The sequence below is a fragment of the Arachis hypogaea genome, chromosome 16 (genome assembly GCF_003086295.3).
Source record: "Arachis hypogaea cultivar Tifrunner chromosome 16, arahy.Tifrunner.gnm2.J5K5, whole genome shotgun sequence".
In the NCBI taxonomy this organism is placed as follows: Eukaryota; Viridiplantae; Streptophyta; class Magnoliopsida; order Fabales; family Fabaceae; genus Arachis; species Arachis hypogaea.
The window spans coordinates 33388609-33411900 of NC_092051.1; the positions used below are offsets into that span (position 1 = coordinate 33388609).

At 35.6% G+C, this 23292-nt stretch overlaps 1 protein-coding gene across 4 annotated transcripts; it reads right to left on the reverse strand.

Annotated features, from left to right (window-relative positions):
• Positions 1-2492: 2492 nt before the first annotated feature.
• Positions 2493-6641, reverse strand: LOC112759114 (uncharacterized). 4 transcript variants are annotated; one of them, XM_025807935.3, is made up of 12 exons: positions 6372-6641; positions 6264-6299; positions 5974-6080; positions 5285-5393; positions 4706-4777; positions 4246-4389; positions 4076-4147; positions 3901-3972; positions 3719-3793; positions 3350-3418; positions 3001-3238; positions 2493-2861 (listed from the first exon to the last, which is right to left on the reverse strand). In XM_025807935.3, exons 5-11 carry the CDS (start codon positions 4768-4770, stop codon positions 3175-3177), a joined length of 561 nt encoding a protein of 186 aa, XP_025663720.1. In that variant the 5' UTR covers positions 4771-4777; positions 5285-5393; positions 5974-6080; positions 6264-6299; positions 6372-6641; the 3' UTR covers positions 2493-2861; positions 3001-3174. The 4 variants fall into 4 exon arrangements, with proteins under 4 accessions (XP_025663720.1, XP_025663721.1, XP_072076295.1 ...); XM_072220194.1 differs by having other exon boundaries at positions 2495-2825; XM_025807934.3 differs by lacking the exon at positions 5974-6080 and having other exon boundaries at positions 2495-2825.
• Between the last annotated feature and the right edge of the window lie 16651 nt (positions 6642-23292).

Sequence of the window (23292 nt, forward strand, 5' to 3'; positions counted from 1 at the left end):
CCTTCAACAAATGTGACAACAAGATCAAGTAGAGGAGCATCAAAGAAGACCTTGACGGTAGCAAGTAGTGCCACAATATGAATATTCAAGTTTATTCCAAATCAAACCATTAACAATTTGAAAAAGTGACCAAGTTGACATTATCTTATTTTCGAAACAAACATTAGTTTTTGGGTTATAATAGATATTAGCAAACTTCCTTTGAGCAAATTAAATTACTTTTAAGTTAGTTTTTTGGAAAACTATTTGATATGTCTACTACATTTTGTTTGCTAAACTTGGTTATGTCATTTGTGACACTATTATCAATTTTGCTTATGTTATTATTTATGCTTATCATCTAAGGTGATTGAGTGAAAACATATTAATTCAGCAACATTATGAATCAATTCAATGTTAAAGGATCTATATCATTTATTTATTCAAGTTTTTTTAGAATGAGAAAGTTAGTAAAGGATTAAAGTCAAGGTTAATTATTTTTATTTGAGATTCAAAAAATTATAAAAATGCTAGAGAGTCGTCAAAATTTATAATCTTTGGTCATTAATTAATTATCAATATTTAAAAGTATAGAATAAGAGTAAATGGTAAAATTAGTTTCCGAAAGATAATTCATTCTTCAAATTAGTTCTCGAAAGATTTTTTAAATCAAATTTGTCATTCAAAGATTTTAAGTTAGTCATTTTAGTCTTTCCGTCACTTCTGTTGCTAATGGCATCAAAATTTATTGATGTGACACGTTAAATGATACAACAACATACATCTTGTAGTCTTAATTAGCAGCTAACATGACAAATTTATAAAATTAGACCAAATGAACTCCAAATTGAAAGATTCCAATACCTCAAATTGTCTTCTCAATTAGGTTTTAATTTGATCTTTGATAAACTTATCATTCTAATAGTCAATTAATACTCCTATGTGTGTTGTAGTATCACTTAACGTGCCACATTAACAAAATTTGGCGTCATCAACAAAAAAAAATGACAAAATGACTAACTCGATTAGTTTAAAATTTTTAAAAGACGAATTTGATTAAAAAAATTGTTAGGGATTAATTTGGAGATGAGTGATCTTTCAAGAACGAATTTGACCATTATATCGATAAAGTATGTTGTTAGATTACTAGATTAAAAAATTGAATTAATAACTAAACAATAACAAAAAAAAATAAATTTTGATAACTCCTAATATTTTTCAGATTATTTATTAGTTATTATCATGTGTTTTTTATTTTTAAATTTTTGCATTAAGCATTTTTTTTTTTGTATCATTAGTAGATATCACGTTGTTAATCAATAATGGTTCTCTCTTCCCGTCTTGTATATGTATAATTCATATAAAAAATGTTATTTGTTCTTTAATTTTTATCTTTTATTCAACTTTTAAATTTAAATATTTTAGTATATTAATTTTTTAATTTTTTAATTAATCGTATTTTTTAGATTTAAAAAACTACTGCTATTTTTATTTAATTTAAATTTTATAATTATTATACACTTATAATTTTAGTTTTATTTTTTCGTTATTCTAATTTAAAAGGTTTGGATGCAGTTAGACAAAAGTGATTTAACACGATCGATATTTGTTAATTCAAATATTTGCTAAAAATTTATAATAGTCATGCATATATATATATATATATATATATATATATATAGAAGATTTTTAAAACTAAGTTTAAAATTTAATTAATTGCATAAATTCATAACACATTTAGAATAATATAATAATACAAAAATATTTTTTGAACACATCTAAAATCTTATAATATGTGTTTTTTATTATTGCTTAGAAATTTAAAATTTAAAATATCATATCTCATATTATTATTAGTTGATCTAAAATCGGGCATTGACATATCTAAATTAAATTAATAATCTAACAAATCCCAAATTAAGCATCTTATTAAAAAAAAAATCAACACACAACTAGAAAATGGATTAATACAAATAGATTTACAGACGGATTTAGTCTTTATTACAGACGGATTTTTGGTTACCGACGAAATTACCGACGGATTTTGTCCCTCTGTAAAAGCCCCGTCGGAAATTATTTACCGACGAATTTTTTTTCCGTCGGAAAATTACAGACGGATTTTTACCAGTTACCTACGGATTTTCCCTCTGTAAATTTTCTACCCATTTCCCAAAGGCGGCGCACTTTCAGATGGATTTTCCGTCTGTAATTACAGACGGATTTTCCGTCTGTAATTTGAACTTTGGAAAATTATCTTACACTCTAATTACAGACAGAAAATCCGTCTGTAAATCCGTCGGTAAGGTAAAATAGAATTTTTTATTTTTCTAATTACGAAATAAACTTATTTTCATACAAAATAAATATAAATTTAATACAAATTTTTATCTAATTTGTATTCGAATATTTATAATATTTCAAAAAATAAACAAATTCATCATATTATCAAACTAAAAGAAAAGTACTATAAACAAGCAAGTCAATATAATTCAAAACATAAAATGTATTGATCATCAACTATAATTCCTAGTATATTGTTCAACCATACTAAAACTATCAGCTATAGTCTTCAGTGTCATCTTCATCCTCATCATCATCATAGCCCTCATCCCAAGCGTGTATCTAACAACTTACTAATACGCTCATCTGTTTGTTGAGTAACACGCTGAAAAAGCTCTTCATTGAGATTATGAATCTGTTCTCGCAAATCAAGAACAGAATTTTGATTTCTTGGTGCTCTTCCAGATACAGAATTGGCAGAAGTGGTTCCAAACTTGATAGAGCTAGAAAAGAATGACCCTTTTCCAGCAGGGATGGATCCAGACAACATATTGTTCTGAAGTGACCTGTGATAAACCACAGAAGCCAAACATCAAACTAATCTGCAAAGAATTGCATTCGTATAAGTGTCTCACTAGAGTTTATATCGCCACTCGCTTCTCCTAAACAGTTTTTATTCAAGAAATCCAAGATGGTGTTATGTAATAATCACATATAATAGGTTGACGAGTATCTTCTTACAGTTCCTGAAGAAGAGGCAGGTTTGAGAAGTTTCGAGGAATAGATCCATTGAGATTGTTATTGGCCAGATTGCTGCAACAGCAAGAGCATTACTACATCAGACTCATGTTGATCATCGCTAGCATGAAAATAAACGAACATTGTTATATATACAAAATATATAAATAAAATTGGCTATATATTGTCTGAAAGTTTATTTGTTGGCAAGTGTCCTGTAAGATGATTCCAGCTAAGATCTCTACAACATGAACCAACAACCACAAATTAGAGGGTAGTCATAAAAAGGAGAAGAAAATTATTTCAATGTCACTAGTCACAATGCAAAATCACCAGAGATAGCTAAACATACAAATAGCTAAGATTTGCTATTGGGCTGAAATCAGGAACAGTTCCTTGTAGATTGCAGTTTCTCAGACTCCTGCCAAGCTAAAGAGTAAACATTAGCCCCGAAAAATAAATAAAAAATAAAAATTGTTCTTATGTTCTTGAAGGTTAAGCTTGTGACTTAATATCCTGCTTGAGCTTGAGCTAGGAGCCCAAAGCATGTGATTTTTTACATACTTCCAAGTTCCAATCCATAACTTCACAAGTAAGCTCTTTGGCGATTAAGCATAAAGATTCAAAGACTCCCCATCTTTTACCACAAATTATATTTAAGAATGATACTATCAAAGTAGGATATCAGACATTCGGATTGCATGGTTAAAATAATACTTACAGTTTTACAAGCCTGGAAAAGTTTGCATAGGTAGAAGGAATTCCATTCCCACTGAAATTATTGTTATCAAGTTGGCTGCAAGGGAAATCAAATAGATGCATATTAACTTCTATAATACACAAAGATGAAAAAGTTGATAACTGCTTCAAATAAAAAAGAAAATATATGGAAGTAGGACATACAGTATTCGCAACCCTTGGAGCATGGAGTATTCTGGTGGAAGATAACCAGATAAGTTGTTGTTGTCCACAAGCCTTTAAAAGTCATTTCAACAAAACAGGCACAGTTAAAACTTGAAAACAATTAATCAGTCCAGAAGGCATCTCAGGAAGCAAAATAAAGAGCTTAAATACTCACAGGTGGATAAGATTAGGCAGCTTCGAAAGTTCGGGTGGAAGTTGACCACTAAATGAGTTGTTGTTCATGTGGCTGCAGGGAATATGCAAACAAATCAGATAAGGTGATAAATAAGAAATCCAGCTTCAAGTTCAGTTGGTTGTGCATATGGGCCATCAGGATTCACTCACAGGTGTTTAACATTGGTCATGTTGGCAAATGACACTAGGATTGGACCCGACAATTGGTTTTCGTCGACTTGGAATCTGTTTAATTTTGTAAGGTTGCCCAGCTCATCCGGTAAGCTACCGGATAAATTATTTCCATTCAGAAGCCTGAAAGTACAAAGCATCATATATATATATATATATATATATATATATATATACAATTTCAACCAACTCCATAAACCTTGCTTCTAAACTCAGCCAACTAGATTACTCCATACATGTCTATTTATAACAACATCAGGACCAGCAGAAGTCCAAATTTAATTCTGTTTATACACATAGGCAATCATGATTGATCTTTTGAAACAAATCTCAGACAATATCAACAAGGATGACAGATAGAACAACACCTTCTTTGAAAAAAGAGAACTTGATGAGGATCAATTATAATAATTTCATCTTCTTTGGTATAGGTTCTTACAAGAGTTTTAGTGTTGCAATATTCCCAATCTCCTTTGGTATTGTGCCTGTCAGCTTATTCCACATGAAATCCCTTCAATTCAAGCACAAAACAATAAAAGATATTAGCATGATATAACATAACGTATTAGTAGAAAACCCCTCTAAAGCTTTTCCTTTCTTTTGCTTTCCAGAGAATAATTCATAAAATTTTAAGCATATAAGTAAAAATATTAAGCATCTGGATATACAAAACTGTATAATAACAAATTAACAAGCAAAAGCTATCAACAGTCTAAAAAATGACCTGGATTTCATAGACTATACACAATTTTGATAAGTCTCATGAACCATTTTCCTTCATGCATATGCATGCCCTTTTAATCAACTTGGATTCTATTTGCTAAGTTCTACCTAATTTAAAATTAAAATTATATCTGATACACTTCTATCTAACGTCATTGCTTGACCATTTGAAAAACTAGTGCCATACAAAAGATATTCTCGCTATGAAGCTGGCAATGCCGCTTCTTGGCACTACACTTGTAACTCTCTCTGTGGCGTTCATGGCTGGTATCTACACAGTTATAAGCAAACTTACCTGGCTGGCCATATTTTCTTCTATATGCTCTCTTTGCTCCTCTCATCTTCTGCATCCAAATTCTCACGCTACATTTTCTACTACCCCTTTATCTTTTTAGAATCACTAGCTGAGAAGGAACCAGAGGAGCAAAAGAATTATAACTTGGTGCAAGCAATGGGCAACAAATTGGAGAAAGTAAAAAAAGAACGATAGATAAACTGATAATCTGAATAAAAAACGCAAATACCAAATTTTGAAAAATTGAATTCATTTATAATTTCACAGGGGCAAGACAAGTAGGATATGAATTCAGATATTTTGTGTCACAATCCATAGAGCTATAACCTGATCTTAATGATTGATAGCAAACTGCGGTACTTAAGCCTGCAGTGGTTATATAATTGCTACCTTAAAGAAAAGAGGCTTACCATATAAAAAGCTGCCATAAAGTACACGTTGAGCATGCAAATGAAAACAAAATTGAAAATTTTTGCTACTAAAACTCGGATTAGCAATTTTTTCACTGATGTGCTTTGCATAGCTTCTCCAGAACTCGGATAATAGAGGAGAGTTGTGTTATGTAATATTATTAATAGAGGATAATAGCTACTAAAACTCCAGAACATTTCCTTTTCCTATTCAAGTGACAATTATGAACATAACAACTCCAAGCATGAGCCCTAAAACTGCAGTTTAGAATAGATTACCGAGCTTCCAGCTCTAAAAGTCTTCTCAACTGTATTCCCTGTAACATAGTTCTTGAGCTTGGTTCTTACAAATGCTGCTCCTTTTCCAGGTTTCACATGAAGAAACTCTAAACCATGCATCATGCAATTTCAAATAAACTAATGTCACATTATGCTCTAAATAATAATAAGCCCATAACTTCACATTATGTCTCTTCGAGTGTACTCTCTACTAGTAATTCTTAGCTTCCAATTTCTGCTTGATGCTTTAGATTTATCATTTTTTAAACAGAAATTAATTTGAAACTAACCTTAACGTGGCAGTGACATTATACTTGGGCAGCATCCTGCCACCAAAATAACCAAGTCAGTAACCAATTCCTATTTAACAAATCCATAGAATCAATTAGTGCACTAACCTGATATCTTTCATGAAAAGCTGTTTGGGCTTTTCCACCAAACTTGATATCATATCGGAATATCTGCTCCTCACTCCTCAGCCAAGTAGGTCATAGACAAAGCTAATTTTATTTTTCATTAATATTTAAGCTGAAAAGAAGGTCATAAAACAGAAGGAGAAAAAAAAAGGAACCTTTCAATATTCTATCTTAACATATCACCTAACTACTTCTACAACTTCCAAATCACAGAAGAGAGAATAATACTGCAATAAATAATCCTAATACTGTAATTTCTGCATAGATAAATTTATCTGCTGCAATAAGTGATTAAGAGAAGCCATAATCTAGAAGTTCAATTCCATTCTATATCTATAAGAGTTCAAAGAATTTCACTGTATTGCTAGAACACTGATTAATTAAGAATGTGCAATTCTAGGGTTCCAAAATAATTAACCAAGATGAAGGATTGAAAGCAATGCATTTATCCACACAAAAAAATCACAAATAGAGTAGAATCGTGGAACAAGCTCAGAACAGGTGATCGAATCCCTAAGCTGGAAATTAGAAACATTTAAATAGAAGAAAGAGAATGGAAAGGGCAAAATTACCATTTGTTTTGAGATACCAGCATGTGATAGAAACTGTAACAAGAACAAGAAGCTCAATCAGCATCAACAACAACAAGAAGATAGAAACTGCGAAGAAAAACTGATAAATCTAAAATTGGCACAGAAAAATTGAACCCTAAACAACAGAATCACAGGGAGGGGGCTCGTGCGACGCAAGGGATGATAGAGAGAGATCGTCCGACGCGAGTGGTCGCGGCAGCGGCGGAAGACGCCAAAAACTCAGAGGAACAACCGAACAATGGCAGCAGAGCGGCGGCGGAGGAGGAGGAGGAACGGAAGAGAGCGTGACGAAGAAGATCCATTGGAAAAAGAGGAATTAATTGCATGAAATTAGAAAGCTGAGATGCGCCGCTGATGGAGGATTTGGAAGGGATGAGTGTAGAGATTTGGAGAAGTACCGTGATTGAAACGAGGAGCTTTTCACTCACAACTCTTATTTTAATATTTTCTGACGGAAAATTTTAAATTACAGACGAATTTTCCGTCTGTAATAATTTAATAAAATGTAGCGTTTTGTCTACTTAATTACAGACAGAAAATTCGTCTGTAACTATTCCACGAAAAAAAAAATTAATTTTCCGACTGAATTATAGACGGATTCTCTTTTCCGTCTGTAATTTATGCTAATCTATTTTTTTTTTTGTTTTCTGACAAAAAAATCCCTCTGAAATTCCATCTGTATTTCAGTGGGATAAAATCCGTCAGAAATATCCGTCTGTAATAACTAGTTTTCTAGTAGTGACAAAAGAGAAAATAGACAAGATAAATCAATTGGAGTAAAAAAAAAGCATAATATTAAATTATAAAAAAAAAAAAACAAACACAACCCCATAAAGCCAGTAAAACTCAAAATTCTAAATAAAAGAAGTGATAAAATATAAGAATAACAAGTAAATGAAGGAAAAAAGTCAGAACCACAAATGAAGAAAAGGTTGAAGGGTAAGAGAAACGTAAGACAAGTAGTGTGGCATAGCTGTTTAACAATTATGCTTACACATACAGAAGAAGAAATCAAGGAACAAAAACACACCATGAGTGTAAACCATATAGAACAAATAGAACAAAGACTCAAATCAAATCAACACTATCAGAATAACAATTTACACTCTCCCTTTTATTTATTTATTTATTTATTTTCTTCCTATGGAATGGAACCAAATAAAAAAGGAATTGATTGGACAAATTAGCTATTGCAAAAAACATAACAACCCTTTTAGTTAGTTAATTAACATATTCATTCGATTATCCAAGTTGCGGTATTATTTGGCAGTTATTATTCAAACTTTATTATTGCTGTTTATTTCAAGTTTTCAACCAGCCTTCTGACAAGCTAAGATCCCTTCATATTATCATAAATCAACCGCGTCACAGTTAAATTAAAATGTTTTAATGCTTAAAATAGTTTTTTTTTAAATGATTACGAAAAAATTAATTTGGTTTGTAAAAGAATTGACATTTTCACTAAAAAAAAAAAACAGAAAAAATCTCGCTCAAAAGGAAAACCACATTTGTTGTTTTTTAGCCATATAATTAGGATTTTTTTTTATTTAAATTATTTACAGTAAAGTATTGTTTTTGTTCCTAATGTTTGGGTAAGCCCTATTTGTGTCCCTAATGTTTAAATCATCCTATTTGTATCGCTAACGCTTATAAAAGTAATTCAATATTATCCTGCCGTCAATTATATTAATAGATCAGATTGCATTTTTTAATTATTCTCATTTTGATATATTCATTCTCAATTAAGTTTCACTTGGATGTGTTCTATTTTAATATTGTACCCAAAAGTTGTGTTCAGGTTCAATTATGTCCCTAAAAAAGTGAATTATGTAAATATTGCAGGGATTAGTTTCATTTTTTAATGAGTTATTATCCGTAGTGGATCATCAGTTCTGACCCAGACATTTGTATTTTAACTTCAAGAGATTTTCAGAATTCTAACTAAAGCTCATAATGTGTAATTGATAGCAGGGTAACATTGAATTATTTTACAAACATTAGAGATACAAATAGGACAATTTAAACGTTAGGAACACAAATATATAGGACTTACCCCAAACGTTGGGGACAAAAATGATACTTTACTTAATTATTTAAATATAATATTTACAAAAATATGTAATCTGTAGCGTATTGACATTTATCCATTAACAGTAATATCTCGGATACAATACCCAAAAGCAAGTTAAACAAACATCCCGGGTACACTATACCCTAGATATGAAACACATCAAGAAAGCATAACCTAGGTGCTACTGGGATACGTTAAGAAGGCAGAGACCGAGTACTGTATACCCGAGATACCCTTTAATGGAAAAGCAGGCATAGTACCCGAGATGCCTTCTACCACTATATAAGGGGTGTGTAACTGAGATTCATTGCTTCATTTCACATTTTTAGGGTTTTGGAAAGTTTTGAGAGCAGACATGGCTAGATGAGAAAGTTACGTCCAATCAGAAAATATTAATAGATTGAACGCAACTTGGCATGTGACTCTATGCTCTTCTCTATCGCTGTTAGTAGTTGCTGTGAGAACACTTGACCAGAATTCAGTTGAGTTTGTGTCTCACGACCCTTGTACACAAACAGTTGTTGCAACCGCTCATAAGTTGCCCTCACAATAGTAGCCACAGAAAGGTTCCTCGTTCCCTTTAGAACAGCGTTGATACACTCAAAAATATTCGTTGTCATATGACCAAACAAACGATATTCGTCACAGTGCTGGAGCTACAATGCCTTCCTAAACCTTAGTGCCCAATCAAGCATACCCATTGATAACCCCTTCAATGCGTCCAAGTACTAATAACATCCTTTCTTACTGGGACTATAAGCTACATTAACAAGATACCGCTTCTCCTCTGCAAATTTGAACCAGGTATTGAAGTTGGAAGCCATATGACATATACAATAAGCATGGTGAGCTGTAGGAGGATGTCAACCACTATTGGCAGCATTAAGAACAGCGCAAATGACTTGAGATCCATCAGATATGAAAAGTATCCCATGTTGCAGAGTGACGTGCTACCTCAGGTTTGTTAGAAAAAAAGACCATGACTCAGTAGACTCGGATTCAACTAGTGCAAAGGCGATGGAAAGAATGTTGTTGTTTTCATCTTGGGCAATAACAATTAGCATCACACTCCTGTATTTTTCGTACAAATGCATCTCGTCGATCGAAACAAACAGCTTGCAGTGCTTAAAAGCTTCGATACACCGGGGAAAGGCCCAAAACATCCTATCAAGCTGGCTAAAATCTCTGTCAATCATGTTTCCGTTGTAGTGTGAAACTGCAACACAATCATGTATGGTACCAGGAAGGCAGTTGAATAAATCTTGTAACAGAATGAAAATCTTGTTGTACGACTCTTCTCAATCGCCACAAATCTGAGCAATTGCCTTCTGCTTTGCCATCTACACCTTTCGATATGATGGCTTGAAATGATAACTTTGATGCACTGCACTTTACAACACTGGGATGGATATAGATGGATAAGCATGTATAATTAGTAAGATAATGGTGCAAATCACTACAAGATTAATATTTATTTGAGGGAGTATTTTGGAGAAAGGTTTCTAAAAATCTCCACAATATATTTTATTTATGAAAATTTAAAAAACCTCCACTAATAAATAATTAAAATTAAATTTTGGAACAAAACCTAATTTTCCCAATTTTTCAAAATGTGAGACTGAGTTAGCTGAGAGAGAACCCCAAGTTTTATACCATCATTTTTGTTGTCATTCTCCCTGCCATTTCCGTCGCCGGCACCGTCACCACTACCGTGTCCGTTGCGGTAGAGAGCTTCTGGATCGAGTCACCGCTTCAATCAATGCACTTTCAGATCTATTCTTCTATACTGTTGTTGCTGCTATAGTGGAGTTTTTGCCGCCATTGTTGCTGCCGCCATTTTCATCACCACTGCCATTGTTGTTGCTGCTGTCGTTTCTGTCGCCGTTGCTGTGGTAGAACGCTTCTGGATCAAGCCACCTCCTCTGTTAACGCGTTTTCAGATATCAAGCTTTACTTTGCATGGACATCCTCCCAAAACTACAATTGGTATATGGGTGTATTAGAAAAGTGGAAGACGGATCTCAAATATATCTTTCCATGAGTAACATAAACACCTTCTCTGAACTTTTAAAGGGAGCATCTGACATAACTGAGGTAATGAAGTGCAACAGGAGGAGATCTAAAGAAGTTTCTCCTCTAGAGGTGTGTGCTGCTGATGGTAGGGGCAGAAGGCATTCCTATTCTAGGATTCTAACAGAAACAGTCCTCCATCTCCACTACCCCTCTCCAGAGCTCAAGCCATGGTTGTTGTAAATGGGTGGTTTGAGGATGGAACATTGAACCCCAGAACAGATAGAGAGCCACCAACACCTAAAAACTTGAGAGACCTAAAGTATTTGACGAACGGCCAATTTGCATAGGTTATGAATTCGATTATCAGAATGGAATTGGCGTTGTAAGTATAGTCCTATCCCAACAAATCGGCCATCAATCAAATGTTATCACAATTCAAACCAAATATAAATCGAGTATTTAGCTCCCGGGTCGTTCTTTCCTAGGAATGCAATTGGAATGTTACTCTTTCGATTGTGAGGGCAAAAAGGATTTTTTCAATCAAAGAACAAAAGATTAAAGGAACTAAAAAATCAAAAAACTAAGGAATGATCAAAATTGTAATTAACGCAATTAAAGAGAAGATGAGATCAAAACTAGTGAAAATGCTATAAATACAATAAAGAGCCTTGACTTAGGAATGAGGATCTAAGGAATCCTATCATTGCCATAACCACAACTACGGTAATTATCATGAGTTAATCTTGCCAAGTTAACCCCTTACATTGAGGAGTAAGTCAAGCAAGCATAATTGACCTTAATCCATAGGTTCTAACCAACTTACCAAACTAGTTGATAAAAGGCTAGCTTTAATGGAAACAAGAGTCAACTAACTTCCCAAGAATTACCACTAAATGTCGGATATTATGACTCTAGTATCCTAGGAGCTCAAATCCCAAACCAAGGTGTGAAAATCTACTCAAAATCTAGAGTTGACATTTTCACAAACACCTTGTGTGCATAAAAGTAAAACATGGAAAATTGCAAAGTAAAACGGAAAACTATAACCAACTATCAACAAAACCAAATATAGAGGCAATCAAGCATAAAAAAAGCATGAAACATAAAATTCATTGATCAAAACTTCAAGAAACACAAAATTGCAAATATGAACAAAGTAACTTGAACCATAAGAACATAAAAGCAAAAGCAATGAAATTAAAGAGGAAATTGAGAGTACTTACAATTAAAGAAGCAAAATCCAAAAATCAAGCTTGCTATAAAATGTTACAATGGAAATAGAAAATGAAACCCTAAGAGAGCAATGCTACACTACTCCTACTCCTACCCCTAATTACTCTCTAAAACTATCTAAGTGAGCTCCCCCACTAATGTGTTGAATTCCCCTTCATATAGCACTCCAAAATCAGCATCCAAGCCTTCCAAAATGGGCCAAAAGGCCTCAGAATTCGAGAAACACGTGCTTCATTAATGAAATCACGTGCAGGGACCTGTGCAGACGCACAGATGTGTGCGTCCGCACACTTGGCTGAAAGTTGACCTGTGCGTACGCACAGGTGCTTGTGCGCACACACACATGAAAATTCTTTCTTGTGTGCACGCACACTTCACTGTGTGTGCTTTTCCTTGTTTTCTTCATGTTTTCTCCCTTGTACATGCTTTCTTCCACTTTTGGCTATCCATTCTTGCCTCCAAGGTCTGAAATCACTCAACAAACACGTCATGGTATCAAATGGAATAGAAGTGGAATTAAATTGCTCATTTCAAGCACAAAATTGAATGTTTTCACGTTTAGGGTCAAATTGGGGACAAAACACAAAAGTATGCTATTTTGATGCTTAAGTGTGAGTTCCTGTGCTAGGATCCATCCAAATTAAGTCAAAATATATCATCAAATATGGACTCATCAATTTCTCTACACTTAAACAATAGCATGTCCTCATGCTAAACCAACAAGGAGAATGATAAAAAAAGGGGTAATCAACTTATTAAATGCAACTATCTAAATGCATGCAAGTATGTATATACTATATATAACTATATATATCTATCTATAGTATCTATTGAATTGGCGAAAACAAACAATCAAATTTCCAAGCAAGTATAGACAAATAGGGCAAGGCAAAGAGATAATTCAATGCAAGCAAAAATCTAAAGAATTGATTCAAGACATCAAAATGAAGTGACTTGCAAGAATTCATAATAAGAGATATGAAAATATAGAATTGAGTAATTGAACCCTCACTAGGTGTGTATACACTCTAATCACTCGGTATCTAGGGTCAATTCACTCAAATCTCTTCCCAATCATGCTTTCAAGGTTTTGCTTCTCATCTAACAATCAACAACAAGTGATGCATGAATGCAATTATCATGAGGACTTCATATGGTTGTAATGGGGTTAGGGTCAAGGTGGGATAGATATGGCTAAGTGGACTAAAATGGTTTGAATCCTTAATTAGTTTAAGTGTCCAACTCAACCTTCCTTAATCCAATAACAAAAATATGCAACCTAACTTCCCATCATTTCTTTTTCACAAACATCCATGTATGCTTTATCATCCACATCACATATGCATTTCTTATTCATTTCCCTTCACTTAGGGGTAACTTTTATCCCCTTTTCATGATGATTTTTTTTTTTTTGAAAATAAAATGCATATGATTTTAGTAGTTCATACATGATTATTCTCATTTTCCAAAATTTTCAATGAAATACCCAAATTAAACATTTTCATTCACTACCAATGTTTCCCAAAATTCTCCCACACTTAAATGAAACACACTCCTTCAACCTAAGCTAATCAAGGATACAATCCAAGGTAAATCATGGTTTTTTGCTTAAGATTGTGATGTGCTAATATCAAGAACAAAGGGGATTAAAAAGCTCAAAAGGGGTTAACAACGGTAGATGCAAGGGTTAAGCTATATGGGCAAGTTAGCTTAATTCAAAGATGGCCTCAATCATGCTAAATGCAATTCAAAACATCAATCATTGGAAATAGAGAATCAAGCAAAACCAAGATTACAATCATAGAAGAGATATATCACACAATGAACAAAATTAGTCGTTAAAATGTGTAACCACTCAATATAGCTCAAAAACTCACAAGGTATTTGTTCTTTACTCTTCTATGTTCGAAAAAGGAATCATTCAACCAAGTTTGAAAACAATTTTCAAATCAATTCAATAGAATGCCCTTGAAACAAAACTCTTGGAAATCTTCGTTATTTTTCACCAAAATTTATTTCCTATATGTATGTATGATGTGATGGATGCAATTTTTCAAAATTTCCTAGTTCTTTTCCTAATTTCAACAAGAAAAAAGTAACATGAACAATTAGGATAAAAAATGAACTAGGCATATGCTATTCACATCATCCAATCACAATCCATATCTATACTATATACCAAGCAAAACAAGCTCAAAACATATATATATATATATATATATACCATAATTAAAATGCAATACTAAAGATAACTAGAAGCAAGCTAATATATATATATATATATATATATATATATATATATATATATATATATATATATATACCATAGTACTAAACGGTAGTGCATAAGTCAAAGTACTACAAAAATCTACAAAAAAAGCATAATAAAACTTAAAGTAAATGACAAGTGTTAAGGAGAGAATGTTTACACCCAAAAATCGTAGATCCTCCCCCATACTTAAATCATGCACTGTCCTCAGTGCCAAAAGAATTAATCAGGGGGGATCAACCATGAGAAGCTCCACCGTTAGATGGTGGTGGGCGGTGATGACGCTGATAAACAATGATGGCTCGGGATGTCTCCGGAGTGGTCTCAACTGCCGACTCCTCAACTGCCTGGTCAGCTGGCTCTGCTGCCATCTCTACTATCTGCTCAGCTCCAGCCACCGGCTCCTCAACTCTCTAAAATGTAGCCTCCTCAACCGTGGGCTCCGCCGGTCTCTGCTCAGGGGGATCGACTGCCTGGCCAGCTTCAGCTGCTGGCTCCTTCGGTGCCGGCTCTTCAGGCTCAGCCCCAGGCTCTGGTGTATCCGAAGGAGGTGGCCCATGGTCTTTACCCTCAAACTTTACCACTATCCACTGGAAGCGTCGAGCGTTGCGGTGCTCAAAATGGTAGAAAAGCTGAATGATCTCCCGACCCAGCTCATAGGGTGTCTGAAGTCGGGGTGTGGGTGCGGGAGCTAGGCATGGCGAAAATTCCCGGTGGGCGGGTACCCGCGGGGATTTACCCCTCGGAGAGTAGGTATGGAGGGCAATTTTTACCCGCGGGAAGGGGGACGAAGCCCCGTATAGTAAACGGGGCGGGGGCGGGGGTAGAGGTCCCCGCCCCGTGGGGATCCGTTAATTCCCCGTTTGTGTGAAAAGACAAAAATACCCTGAGTAATACCATACTAATGAGTAATAAACCCTAGCCGTCACATTCCTGATTCCCCTGCTTCAGAGACAGAGAGCAAAAACTGCTCTCCATTCCTCCTCAAACCCTCAGCCCCTCTTGGCTCTTTCCCGCTGACTGCCGACCATCGACCGTCGCCCGCCACCTTCCACCCTCTGGTCTCTCAGCGCCGCCTCCCACCCAAGACCCCTTGAGTGGCTTGGTTCACTCACTGAAGGTGTCGAGGCAGTTGAGCTCACCGTCACGGGCTCCGGCAACGTCGTCTTCTTCTCGTAGTTGCAGCAGACTCGGCAACGTTGTCCTCTTCTCCTGGTCGTCATCTTCTCCTTTTTACATCACCGGTCTTTGCTAGTCTTCCTTCCCCTTTTCTCCGTCAGGTTCAGGTAAGTTAGCCTTGGTCTTCGCTGGTCTTTCATCCCCTTTTCTGAATTTAGATTTCTGAATTAGGGTAAAGAATTTCTGTGTTCTGAATTAATGAGATTCCAATTAATCTGAATTTCTGTGTTTTGAATTTCTGGATTTCTGAGTTTTAAATTTGTAAATTTCTGATTAGGTTAATGAATTTCTGATTAGGTTAACTAATTCATATGTTTGTTGCATAATCAAGAGGCTGATACATGAAAGTATGAGTACCTTTATCTTAAGAAATTGTGGCTGCTAATTAGGTCTTGCTGTGTTACATCCCTTTTCGTTTTACAACTTTGATTATATATATATATATATATATATATATATATATATTGATTAAATCAAACATACAAATATATTCGTTGTCTCATCTGCTAAGTTACTATTTGCTTATGTATTTTATTGGTTAATAATGGATTTTAACAATTAATGATTAATTTTTTGCATAGAATTCCATTTGCAAAATCCTGGATTATAATTTGTACCGTTGCTCTTATTGGAATATTTTGTAGTGCCAAGAAATAGTTCATGATAGGACAGTACTGCACTAATTTATAAATTTGTTTGTGAAGTTGTCCCTCTGTTTTTTCATTGTTTCTTAGTTTGATTAATTTATCTATTATTATGCATAACACTATGATCATCACACTAATATTGTAATCAAATCTCATTTTTCTGTGTGTTCTATTTACTGATAGTGTATTAGGTTCCTTGCCAATGTGTAGCTACTAAAATAGATTTATCATAACAATTTAATTGTTATTTACTGATAATGTATTGGTATTTAATTGTGTATATAAGACTCTTAAGTTAGTGAGTAATTGAGTCAAACAATTCTGCTGATAATGTATGTGTATTTCATTGTGTATATATTTCATGATTTATAGAATGTCTTCTTCGGATGCATTGTGTATATATCATAGTCAGTAATATTTGGTTATTTATGGATATGTTTGGATGTTTATGTTTGTTGTTATTGCTATTTAAGTCTTAAAAGACTATGAATATTATGTTTGTAATGACAATTGAGGATTATCTTTGATTTTCTCTAATTTTTCCTATTTTTTCAATTTTTATTAATTTTTACAAAAATCTGCGGATATCCGTGGAGACCCAGGTCCCCGGCGGATACGGGGTCCCCATTACCCGTCATGGGGATGGGGCGGGGACGGGGACAGATATTGGGGGCGGGGGCAGGGGGCATATCCCCGCCCCCATGGGACCCGTTGCCATCCCTAGCAGGAGCTGTAAGAGGTGCTGAGGGCTCTACTGCTTATGGTGGTTCAGTCGTCTTCCTCTTCTTTTGAGGCGGTCCATCATAGTCGCCGTATGGTAAAAATGGATGCTTGCTGATGAAGACAGACGTCCGGCCTATTGGTCGTCTCTCCACTCCAGATAAAGCGGCTAATCTGGTGATCATCGATGGGAAAGGAATGTTGTATTTATGTTGTTAGTTCACCTTCCACATCGACTCTCTGATAAGGGGAAGAACAGAGATCCTATTCCCCTCCAGAATAGCCAAAGCAAAACCGCCACACGGACTCTAATGTGCGTGGCATGCGTGCTCGGTAGAATGTAGTCAGCAATGATCTGCTGACAGATCCTTGCCTCAGGATTTAGGTCAGTGCACGCGATGTTCAATGGGACTGCCTTGTCTCCCTTACTGTACTCCCATCTGGCCTCAGGAAGGCCAATCTTTTACAGAACCACATCCAAAGAAAGCTTGCTCGTTGTCACGTCTTTCACTATCTAAGTGAAAGTATCCCGAGCCGGAGGATTATGCAGAATATCCAAGAGGGCCTCTAAAGCAGTATCAGAGGTATCCAGTGTGACACCTCTTAGAAAAACAGTTTGGGCATCCCTCTTTAGGAAATTCCCGTAGAATTCCTTGACCTGGTGGTCATTAACTTCCACCGGATCGAATTCTACGAATTTCCAATGGTAAAAATTTAATCTGTTAAGGATCTAATCCGCATATTTCTCGGGCAAGTTCAACTTTCTCTCATAGTGAAAGGCCCACTTTTCCAGTTTCTTATATTGTTCTTGGGTTTCAGCATTAATGAATGTGTTCGATTGGTTACTCGGAGGCACTGGAGGAGGACGAGCCAAGGAGTTGGCTTTCTCTTTCCCCTTGCGAGCCATCCTAAAAAAATCAAAAACAGAGTACAACTTAGGGAGAACAGATAAAAATCACAGAAAGAAGAAGGATATAATCAAACAATTCAAGTAAGAGCCAATAAGATAAACAACATTCAATTAAGGAAAAACATGTATAAAGCAGTTGAACGCCCAAAAGGAAATTAATTTTCCTAAAATCAAGCAACCTAAGCAACATAAAAAGGGAATGAACAACAGTCAAAGTATATATATATAACTTAGGTATGACAATGCAAGTGAATTGACTTGAAAGGAATTAATTATTGCAACTTTGCACTTGAAATCAGAAGACTTAGTAAAAATTTGGCATAAAGAGCAATAATCAATGCAACAGTGGGAGTATGCACTTATTCATGTTAAGAAGATAAGAAATGATCACATATACATAATTTCTTGTCCAAAGCAATACTTGGTTGAGAAACAGATTCCATTGCTCAAAAACATAAAGAAACAAGTGACTATTATATGGTCATTGGTGTTAAAGACACATGAATAGGCATTTAATCAATTCATTCAGAAAAAAACAATGTATGTACTGCTGCAAATGGCACCAAACAGAATTCAAAATGTATAAGTCTAAAATTAGTTTGGTGTTTGAGCAGAAGGAAATGAGCAGTCAGTACATAATGCAGCAAATTAGCAAGCTAAAGGAAAATATGCACAGCTAAGGTAACACCAACAGGATAATCACAGCTATAATTTTTCAAGTTCAAATTGGTGTTCAAGCAAAACAACACAAGGTGCATAATGAACCTTCAAGAATAATCATCCAAGAATCTCATAAAACTGCATATGTATGAGTGACAATGCATACAGGAAAGGAAATCCCAAATCCATGCTGATCAGACACAGAATTTGAATAAAAAATTCCATTCAGGCATTTCATCAGGCAAGTTATGTGCAGAAATAAAAAGCAGTGTACTCAGTTCAGGTTAACAGCATTCAGTGTTCATAAGCAGCATTCAAAGTTCAGAGAAATCTAGAAAAATCTAAAACAGACAGCCATCAATCAACATTCAATTCAAAAAATCAGAAATCAACTAACCTAATGCCACCTAGTTACTTAAACAGAAATTAAAAGCAGTTAAAGAAAGAAAATGGGACAGAAACAGTAAAGAGACAGGTTACAGGAAAGAAAGGGGAACCTGTAACGTAGAAGAAAAGAGAAAGGGAAATGGACGGAGAAGGGGGGTTACAGCGGCACAGAGGTCCGCCGCTGCTGGTGGCTACCCGCTGGAGCTGGAGGGCGCGGTGGGGTTACTGGGCGCGGAGACAGGGGTCTTGCGCAGAGAAGGAAAGAAATGGAGGAAGAGGGAAATGTAGAAAAGAGAGAAGAAGAAGGGAGAAGGAAGAGAGAGGGAAGGTTGGCGACGGTGGTGTGGTCGCTGGTGGTGACGTCGGATGGAGGTGATGGCTAGTGGTGATTTGGGTGGAGAGTTGGTGGTGATTGGTTTCTCAGAGAGGAACAAGAAGAGAAAAAGGTTGGGGAGTTTGGGGAAACTGAAGGGCGACTCTCTCTCTCTCTCTCTCTCTCTCTCTTTTCGAATTAACGTTCGAAAAGTGACCTGTGCGGACGCACAAGGTCATGTGCGGTCACACACAAGGAAGAGAGGGAAGGGTATGCGTGCGCACAAAGGCGTGCGGGCACTGTAGACAGAAGAGGTATCGCAACCTGTGCGGACGCACCAAGTCGTGTGCGGACGCACAGAAGGAGAATAAAGGTTGCGTTCCCACGCACAAGGGATACGTGTGCTGCGACCAGAGGGGTTGTCTAGGTCTGTGCAGGCGCATAGAGCTATGCGCTCGCACCAGTGGTTTTTTTATATGGAAACAGAGTGAAGCGTGCGGACGCACGCAAGGTGTGCGGCTGCACAAGGGGAAAGGAAGGGTGGTATGCAAACGCACAAGGGGTGCGCGTGCTGTGAATAGAAGGAGTGTTTTGGAGTGTGCGTGTGCACATTGCTGTGTGTACGCACAGGAACGGAAAAACAGGGGAGCTATGCGCGTGCACACGGCTGTGCGGACGCACAGGACTCTGTTCCTGCAACGAAAATTTTGCCTCTAAGGCATCAAACTTGATGTCCAAAACAGGTTTTCAAGTCCCAAAACATCATAAAACTCCCAAAAACACATTATTTTACTAAAATTACCCAACAAACTTCAAAATAAAACTAACCAACCAAGCAAAATAGCCAATTATTCATGAAATAAAAGCTAAAAGAGAGAAAGTTAGAAGGATATTACCATGGTGGGGTGTCTCCCACCTAGCACTTTCGTTTAAAGTCCTTAAGATGGACTTGGTAAGGAGATCCTTGTTAGGGCGGCTTATGTTTCCATTCCTCCTTGAATCTCCAACCAAGTTTGCTCTTGATTTGACCTCTGGGGTCCCAAATGAATTGCATCAAACTCTTAAGAGACTTCAAGCTAGCATCTAGGATCCATAAGTGTTGATTCTTGAAGTTAATACCTGGATCCCATACTTGCATTCCTCTATCGCCATTGACATGCTTGTGCACTCCCGGAATCCACTAAATTGACTCTTACACCAAAAATGAGCTCCAAATGTTGATTTGGCTTCTATGATGAACTTCCCATTTCTTTGCCAATTAACATTTTTCTCTTCACCATCCACTACTCTAAGAAAGGTTTGAAGTTGACAATCCATCTCCAAGACGGCATATTGATGTGGGCCTAGAAAGCTTGTTGAAGAAATCTTTACCCGCTTAATTCGTTCTTGCACAACTATCTTTACCTCTTGGTGAATAAAATCTTCCTCAACCTCCTCTAAACCTTCCTCATCATCACTCAAGTAAAAAATTGGAGGTTGTGTGAAGTCCACATCAACATCTCCTTCCAAATCCAATAAGGGAGGCTTGTAAAGGTCATTGGCAAGGTTGACCAAGTTGGACAAAATATCTTGAATGATAGAATCCTCTTGATCACTTCTTACCAACTCTTCATTTATCTCCTCTAGTGCTTCATGTTGTGACTTGATATCTTCTACTTGATTTTGTAATTCTTCGCTCACTCCACACTTTTCACTTGGTTCTACACATTCATTGACGAACGGATTTTTGCTAGTAAAGAATTTCACAATAAATTCTCGTTGCAAGTATAGCTTCTAAACCAACAAAGAATCCTTTCATACAAAAATTTGATTGTCACAAGTAACAAACCCCTAAAAATTAATAATCGAAGTATTCAAACCTCAGGTCGTCTCTCAAGGAATTGCAGGGAGGTGTAGTTTATTATTGGTTATGAGATTGTATCTTTTTGGGTTTTGAATAAGGAACAATAAAAGTAAATAACAAGGAAATAAAATAATAATTAAGAAAAGTCTTAGCAAGGATTGATAATTGGAATTCCTATCCTAGCTATCCTTATCATCAATTGTGACATCAATTGTCCATTACTCCCATTTAGTTAACCTCTAACTATAAAGGAAAGTCAAGTGGATGAATTAATTTGATTCCTCAAGTCCTAGTCAACTCCTAAGGAAAGACTAGCTTTAGAGGGATCCAAATCAACTAGCAACTTTCAATTATCAATCAACAAAGGAGTTTGATAACTCAAGAGTCTCCAATTACTCAACCAAAGCCAAGAATATAAAAATCTAACTTAAAATCCTCCCAAGCATTTTATCAAATACTTGGAAGGCACAATATAAAAGTATAGAAAAGCAATAAGAGATAATAAAATCCAAACAACCAATTGCAAGCATCAATAACACAAATTAAAGAAAGCAATCATAAATATAAAATACCTCAAATTGCATTAAATAGAGAAATCAAATCTAACATGAAGAGTTCATAAATCAAATTGGGAAAATAAATAAACCAACAAGAGAAATAGATAAACTAAAGTGCTAGAATTAATAAGAGTAGAAGAGAAACTAAATCAGAGTAAAGTAGAAATCTGAAATTAAAAATAACTAAACCTAAGAGTCCTAAAACCTAGAGAGAGGAGAGAACATCTCTCTCTAGAAAACTACATCTAAAACCTAAAATTATGTGAATGAATGTTGTGTGAATGAATGAATCAATGTGATTCCCCCACTCTGTAACCTCTAATCTGTATTTTTTGGGCTTGAAAATGGGCCAAAAACAGCTCAGAAATTGCCCCCCAGCGATTTCTGATACATCCAGCGCGTGGCTCTGTCACGCGTACGCGTCGATTGAACTTTCGCAAGGTCATGCGTATGCGTGATGCACGCATGCACGTTGCCTAACTGCATGGCAACTATAAGAAATTTCATATCATTTTGAAGCCCCGGATGTTAGCTTTCCAACGCAACTGGAACCGCCTCATTTGGACCTCTGTATCTTAAGTTATGATCGATTAAGTACGAAGAGGTCAGACTTGACAGCTTAGCAATTCCTTCAATTTCTTGTATTCCTTCCACTTTTGTATGCTTCCTTTCCATCCTCTAAGCCATTCTGCCCTATAAACCCTGAAATCACTTAACATACATATCACAGCATCGAATGGTAATAAGAGAGGATTAAAATTAGCAGATTTAAGGCCAAAGAAGCATGTTTTCAATCATAGCACAAAATTAGGAAGGAAAATGTAAAACATTTGAATTTAATGAATAAGTGTGAGAATAGTGGATAAAATCCACTCAATTAAGCACACGATAAATCCTAAAAATAGTGGTTTATCATTCATCCACTAGAATTTCTTGGTCATGACATGAACGCAATGAAGCTAACCGGTCAAGAGTTTCCGCTACTGTAAACATGACTTGCTCTTGCTTCTTCCGGAACTCTTGTTGTTCTTGAATGAGCATGAAAAGTACTTCTTGTGTGGCTTGATCCATATGTGAAGATGAAGATTGAGGTGATGAAGGTTGACAACCAAACTCATGCAGGTAACTGTTATAGTTTTGTATGTAGTGAGACGATGGTGTATAGAATTGGTGACTAGCACAACAAGAAAAAGGCGTATTTGTAACAAAAAAAAATTGTTACAAAACGTCGAAATTTTGAAACAAAAGTTTTTTGTAACAAAAAAATGGGCCGTTGCAGTAAGTCCCATTACAAAAAGTTTTTGTAACGAAAAATGGAACTGTTACAATTCAATATGATGTTTTGTAACAATTTTTTCTGATACAAAAAATCAGAAGCTGTTACAAAAGTGGTAACAAATTTTGATCTTCAAGGTATTTTTCGTGACAATCTATTTTTTCCTATCAAAAAATTTTGTTACAAAATATAACTTGATTTTGTAACATTTTTTTTCTTTAGTTACAAAAGT

Bases quoted from the DNA above. Each gene is read 5' to 3' on its own strand.
- LOC112759114 (XM_025807935.3), bottom strand. From the start codon at position 4,770: ATGTGGAATAAGCTGACAGGCACAATACCAAAGGAGATTGGGAATATT. The intron at 4,390-4,705 runs GTAAGAACCTAT...TTGTACTTTCAG, and splicing joins ATTGCAACACTAAAACTCTT to GCTTCTGAATGGAAATAATT. The intron at 4,148-4,245 runs GTGAGTGAATCC...TATTCCCTGCAG, and splicing joins ATGACCAATGTTAAACACCT to CCACATGAACAACAACTCAT.